The sequence below is a fragment of the Mustela putorius genome, unplaced genomic scaffold (assembly GCF_011764305.1).
Source record: "Mustela putorius furo isolate JIRA1106 unplaced genomic scaffold, ASM1176430v1.1 tig00003853_pilon_pilon_pilon, whole genome shotgun sequence".
Lineage (NCBI taxonomy): Eukaryota > Metazoa > Chordata > Mammalia > Carnivora > Mustelidae > Mustela > Mustela putorius.
The window spans coordinates 14432100-14438698 of NW_025422005.1; the positions used below are offsets into that span (position 1 = coordinate 14432100).

The window sequence follows — 6599 nt, forward strand, 5'->3', positions numbered from 1 at the left end:
CTTGGCTGACGGGGTGGCCTCCGGCGAGAACATTTTAATACGTCACTTATTAAAGTGGACCCAGAGCCTGGGCAGAGGGCTACCGTGATCCCCCCATTCCTGGCAGAGGGCAGCTCCAGGCCTTCACTGACACATCCAAGCACTGCCTCCCTCCTGACCGCTTATGCAGTTGTCTGTTGTGCAGAAGGCAGAGAGCGTAACCTCGAAACAACGAACCAGCTAAAGGGTCTTTAAGGCTGAAGGACAATGGCTGCAGCTGGGACTGAGCTCTGGTGATTCTGCATTGCCCCCCCCCTCCCCCCACAACGTCCTGGAACTGAGGCTCTGGGTTCTACTCCTGCTGAGCCGACCAACTAGCACACCAGCCTTATGCAATTTACCTCGCATCTCTGAGTCCTGGTTTCTCCTGCACAATCCGGATAGGAATAAAGCCAGCTTCCTAGGGCTATTGTGAGCCTGGCGTACAGTCAAAGCTCAGCTAGTGTGGTTGTTTTGTGGTCCTTTTAGCCCTTCTGGGGCATCCATTTCTTCACCTACCAGAGAGTTCATCGTTGTGGGTTTCCAGAGTTGCCGGGTGGATTACGGGAGAGAAGAGCTGCACTGTATCGAGCAGCTAAGCAGTAATTACTCCTGGTATGGACCAAGAGATGTCTTCAGAAAGACTCTTTTCATATGGCTCCCGCCCCTCCTGGCCGACTGAGGCCGAGCAGAAGGTGGGCCCTGCCTCGCGCTCCCAGCGTGGCAACCTTCCACTTTCTCACGGGAAAAGCACAAGGGGAAAGAGAGTCAGGCTCTGTGGTGCCTACAGGCCCATCAGCTCCAAAACACTGGGATTCTCTGGGGTTGGCTGGACACAGAGCCAGGTTCAGGAACAGGTCACGCGCCTGGGAAGCTCAAGCTGCCATCCCCCGGGCATCCTGCTGCCACCACCAGCTCCCACTTCCCACCACCAGCCCTCCATTCCCACTAATGGCTCATAGGATGTCCAGCCTCTCTGCTGGGCCCTCCTGAGGCTCAAGGCCTCCACTGCCTGGGAAGGGGGATGAGACATCACCCCCTCCCCCACAGGCCCTCTGGAGCCCCTCTTCCCCACCCCCACTGCCACCACCCTGGGGCCTGTCTTACCTGATGTCTGAGTCACAATCACACTCCTGTCACCATGAGCGGTGTTGTGACTCCCTGGCTGACAGTTTTACAACAAACACATTAAAAACTCCAGGCACTGAGGCTCCTGGATGCAGAACAGCCCCCGGAAAAAAGAAAAAAAAAAACTTCTCCAGGCCTTTCTTCAGCCAAAAACCCTTCTCCCAAACCCTCCCCCCACAGCGACCTGCTCCATCACCATTACCTGCCCCCAGAACCCCGCGAGGGACTGAGATTTTGTTTCATAAGGACCCTCTTTGGTGATTGGGGGAAGCCTGAGACCTACCAGGCTGTGTGGGCCCCAGAAGACGGGGCCCATCCCTTACACAGTGACCTGTGAACTCTGCAATGGCCTGTGAACTCCAGAAGCCCAAGGTGCAGGGGAAAGGGTGTCGCTGCTCCTCAGTCCTGCCTTTGAGGACAGATGGCCCCCGGTGAAGCATTCTATGGGCATAGAGCGGCCTGTAAGAGTGCTACAGCCTGCTGGGTGTGGTGGTAAACTTCCCACAACTCCAGGAGGCAGGAGCTGCCTGACCCCCAGCTCACAGATTTGGAAACTGAGGCTTCAAGTAGCAAGGTGACTTGCTCAAATCCATATAGGTAGGACGCGAAGAAGCTGGGATTTTAATCCAAGTCCACCAGCCTCTAAACACTACTCTTTTTAACAAGACTGCCTGCCTCCCAACACACGGGACCTTCATCGCCAGCACCCAAGGGATGGCAGCAACCCAGGGAAGCAGGGAGAGCCCTTTGCAAATCCAAATGGAACAAACTCTCCCTCCGGCGATGGCCCTGTCAGTCTACTGTCTTTCCAGCCATCTGAGCCCAACACCGCCCTGGGGGCCCTCCACACTGCCTTGCTGCCTCCAGGACCAAAGCTACCAGTCCCTCCTTCTGGTCTGCAGCCAGCAGACAAAAGCAAGTCCCCCAACACCAAAGCAGAGACCAGAGAGGAGTGAGACACAGGGACAGTTCTTTTATTTTAAGTTGGAGAAAGAGCCCCGTGTGCTGGTTACAGGTGCGACATCCAGAATATCGAATTAAGAAAAGAGGGAACAGGGAAGGGAAGAAACCTCTTGAGGTCCAAAGTTGCAAACAAAAAGTGGTAAAAGATTTCCTCACGCAAGAGGTGTTTTTTTTTTTTTGTTGTTGGTTTTTTTTTTTGCAAATACCATGCAAAACAGGCAGCTGGTGTGCCTTAAGAGAACCCCTATAAATAACAGAAAAGACACTCCAAGCATTCCTTTACGTGGACTCAGAGCACAAGGAAAAAGAAAAGAAACCAAAATGCCTTTCGGCATTTCAAGATATTTGGCACTCTTGTGATTACATTTTTTTACAGCCCATTAAAGAGAATAAACTGACACAATATTAGAGAAAAAAAACAGGCTGCTCACACAACAGACTGCAGGAAGAGGTTAGAAAGAGCTCAAGCATTTTTTTTTGTTTGTTTTGTTTTGTTTTTCTGGGTTTTTTTCCTGACATATAAAATGTGTCCATTTGCATTAACTTGGGCAAATAGCTTGCAGCAACAAAGAAACACAAGCTTTACAAGTCATTTTAAAATAAAACAAGGATTCTTCCTTTGTATCATTCCTTAGAAAAGTTCTCTTCTTGTTTTAAGCACATTCCTGATAACTTCAAATGATGACCAAAATAAAACATAGTATCTATAGAGATCATCTGCTGATTTTTCATACATCCAAGGATAACAACATAAAAAAATAAAACCGGACAGCATTTCACATCCAAGTGCACAGAATCATTTTTGCAAGATTAAATAGTGTAAACATTGGGAACAGCCAAATCAGTGAAGAATGCCAACACCTCAAAACACCCGGTGTTGCCGCTTCATTATTTAAGTGGTTCAAAATCCAGATCATTGCGCAATATTCACTGTATATAAAAGGAAATGGATATTAATTTTGACAAATAGCTGTACTGAGACTTCTTTTTTATTTCTTTATATGTGTGTATATAGTGATTTTTAAATTTTTAATTTTTTTTTAATTTTTATTTTTGCTGAGGAGCCCAGAGCCTTCTCCTCCTCCTTCTCGCGCCTCGTCTGTCTCCCGGCCTGACACGAGATACAGGTTGTTGATTTCATCGTGGGTAGCAAGCTAGTCATGAATTTCAAAGTGCTTTCTCTTTTCATGCTTTTTGCCAATAACTGTTACCGCCGTTCTTACTCTCCCTTAACTCATTGTCTTTGGGGGAGTTAGACACCAGGAGGTGCCTTGTCTGTCATATTTTTCAGCACGTCATCAATCCTATCATCTTCAATAACCACTGCAAAAAAAGGGGAGAGAAGGAGACGTGAGCGCGCCTGGGCCTCGCCGGGGGTCTCCGATGTCGCCCGCTACGTCCGGGGACTGGGAAATGCGGGAGGCCGAGGGAGGGGGGGTTTTCCTCGCGCGCCAACCTCCTCTGTCTCCGCCGGGGGGACCCTGTGCCGCTTCCCTTTGAACCGCTTCCCCCCGACCCCAGGCTGAGTCCGGGTTCGGGTCTGAGAAAAGGCGGCGGAAAGGGCGCAAATCCCGCAGGCCCGGCCGCAGCCGAGACGCCGACCGGCCGCGTCCTCACCGAACCGCACCTCCCCGGCGCATTTACGGAAAGAAGGCTCGCCGGCAGAAGGCGGAGGGGAGGAGGTGCTAGGGTCCCCGCTCGGGGACCCTCGGGGGTGCCCCGAGCACGCCGCGGGTGTCTAAGGCTCTGGGTACGGAGATGCGGGGAGCAAGGGGGCACGCGGCGGGTCGCGGATCTGGCCTGGCCAGGGCCGGCGACCCCTCCTGCGCGCCCCCTCCGCTCCGCCGGCCGCGGCAGAGGTCAGAGCCTCCCGGCGCTGCCGGCATCCGCCGGCCCCTCCGCCTCTCTCACCGCCTCTACCTAGCCAGCCTCGCCTTCCTCGGTCCCGCCAGCAGTCTCTCGGCGTGGCCGTCACCTGTCGAGGTCTTTGGGTCTCTCTCCGTCTGGGGTGTCGGTCTCCCTCATTGTTTCAGCTGCTTCTCTGTCCTTCTCCGACTGGCGTCCCCGGCTCGCTGTCTCCCGCTCTGGCTCCCTCTCCCGAGCTTTGTCTTGGCCTCTGCCCCTCTCGGTCTCCCCCAATCCACCACCCGCCTCCCCCACCAGCCCCCCATCTCTGCGTCTCAATATCTCCGGGCAGCTATAGGTCCCCTCATTGTCCCCGCGCCTCTGGAGCTCCTCTCCGAGCCTCGCTGCGTCCCAGTCTCCCCCCGGTTTTTCCAGCTCCCGCGCCTAGCGCTTGGACTCCGCCACCCCCTCCCCGTGCTAAGTAACAATGAGAAGCCGTGCGCCCCGAAAGCCCCTAGCCTTCCCCGCGGGAGTGGGGTTCCCCCCAAGCAGTTCTCCACGCCGTCCCTGGGGGAGCCCTGGGACCCCCACCCCCGGGTTATAAAGCGAGTGCAGCTGCACCTACACTGCGCAAAAGGGGAGGGGGGCTAGAAATCGAAAAGCAAACTTTGCCGCGGGTGGGGACCCGAGAATAACCTTCCAAGCCCCCGCGGTAGCTCGGGGCCGCCACGCCCCCTGGGTGACCCCAGCGGGAATCAGGCTGAGGGGGAGGGGTTTCTGCGGCCAGCGGGCGCGGGACCCGCAGTGCGGGATCCCCCCAGTTCCGCGCGATGGGATTCCGTTCGGTCGGAACCGGCTCCCGGGTGCTGAAGAGCCCCCACAAACCTCGGCCAGGTCTCGGCGCCCGAGAAAAGGGGCGTCCGGGGAGGGGGCCGCTAACTCACCCCGCTTGCTCCGGCCGATCTGGCCCAGCTTGGGCGGCCGCTTGTTCTGCCCCGCGCCGAAGAAGTTGTTGGTGTCCTGCAGGCGGCAGGAGAAGATCTGGCCCACGTCGCCGCCGTCGCCGTAGGGGCTCAGCTTCTCGTCGCCGTAGGGCAGCACCTCCGACATGGTCGCGTCCGGGGGCTCCGCGGCGGCGCCTCCTCCGCCCGCGTCCCCGCCCGCGGCGGACAGGGTCAGCGGCGCTGGGGCCGGGGGCGGCCGGCCGGGGACCGCCCGCGGGCAGCTGCGGCGGTGGCGCCGGCGAGGGGCCGGGGGGCACCGCGGAGGCGAGAGCGCGCCGCCCGCCCGAGCGATCCTGCGAGCGCCCGGCGCTGCGCTGCGCTACGCTCCGGCTCGGCGCGCGAGTGGCTGCTGCTCCGGCACCGGCGAGCAGGACTCACATCCTCGGCGCGCTCGGGCGCTGGGCGGGGGCCGGGCCGGGCGGGGCCGCGAGCCGGAGTGGGGGGGCGGTGTCCCGGCGAGCCCGCGGGGCGCGGGGCCGAGGAGGGCGCACCCCGGGGAGCCCGGCGGGCCGGTCCTGCGACGAGTGCGGGCGGCGGCCGCGCGGCTTCGGGGAGGCTGACTGGGGAGCGGCGAGCGGCGGGGCGCCGAGGGGCGGAGGGGGAGGGGAGCGAGGGAAGAGGGAGGGCACGGGGGTGGAGGGGAGAGGATGCCCGGAGGGAGGGAGGGGAGAGAGAAACCGGGAGGGAGACGGCGAGAAAAACAGAGGGGAAAGGGAGAGGGAAGCAGGGGAACCGGCAGGGAGAGACGGAGGGGAGGGAGAGAAGAAAGGGGAGGCAGCGACGGGTCCGGCTCGCCGCCGCCGAGGGCGGAGCGGAGAGGCGCGCGGACGGGGCCGGCGGGGAGAGAAAGAGGGTCGAGGAGGGAAGGCGGAGAGTGGGAGCGCGGAGGAGGAGGCTGGGACGGAGAAGCCGGCCCGCGAGCGAGCTGCGAGCGAGAAATGCCGGCCGCTGCGCGGAGGCGAGGCGCGGGGAGGAGGGCGGGAGGAGGGCGGGGACGAGGGGACCCGGGGCCGCGGGGAGAGATCCCTGGAAGCCGCGCGACGTCACCGGGCCGCGCGGGCCGGCTCGGGCCGCGGCTCGCTTCCTGCCCCCGCCCCCGGCCCCCGCCGGCCCGCCTGCGCCCAGGGGCCCCCCGCGAGCCCCGCCCCGGCCCGGCGGCCTCCGGGCGCCTCCTCCCCCCGCGCCCCTCCCGCGGGGTGTTTACCCGGCCCCGAGCCGGTGAGCGCCGGACCTGCCGCCCGCTCGGCCTCGGCAGGGCGCGGGCCACGGGGCGTGGGGCGGGAGGCGGGGGTAGGGGTGGGGGGGGGGCGCGGGCCAAAGACCACACGCCGGGAAGGACAGATGGACGCCGGTCTCCCCCGAGGCCGGACGCTTGGGCGAAAGGTCGGAGGGCGCGAGGGCGACCTGAGGACGCAGCCTCCCGCGCCGGCCTCAAACCAGGAAGCCCCCTTCCCCCGCCACACTGGCGCTCCCCCCTTCACACGTCCGGCGCCCGGCCCCTTGGGCCTCACCCCCTTCCTCCCCCACGGCGATCGCCCTGGAAGGCCCTGCTCCCAAGCCGAGACTCAGAACTCGGGCTCCCGCAGGGCCTCTGGGTGGAGGCGGATGGCGGGGGTGGAGGGGGCAGCCCCGCCTCCCGGA

The 6599-nt window shown here is 61.0% G+C and overlaps 1 protein-coding gene across 1 annotated transcript; it reads right to left on the bottom strand.

Moving 5' to 3' along the window:
* Positions 1-2099: 2099 nt before the first annotated feature.
* On the bottom strand, positions 2100-5201 carry CAMK2N1 (calcium/calmodulin dependent protein kinase II inhibitor 1). Its single transcript, XM_004741286.2, has 2 exons — positions 4899-5201; positions 2100-3432 (listed from the first exon to the last, which is right to left on the bottom strand). The coding sequence occupies exons 1-2, from the start codon at positions 5062-5064 to the stop codon at positions 3362-3364; spliced, it is 237 nt and encodes a 78-aa protein (XP_004741343.1). The 5' UTR covers positions 5065-5201; the 3' UTR covers positions 2100-3361.
* Positions 5202-6599: the final 1398 nt, after the last annotated feature.

Bases quoted from the DNA above. Each gene is read 5' to 3' on its own strand.
- CAMK2N1 (XM_004741286.2), bottom strand. From the start codon at position 5,064: ATGTCGGAGGTGCTGCCCTACGGCGACGAGAAGCTGAGCCCCTACGGC. The intron at 3,433-4,898 runs GTGAGTTAGCGG...CTTTTTTTGCAG, and splicing joins GATCGGCCGGAGCAAGCGGG to TGGTTATTGAAGATGATAGG.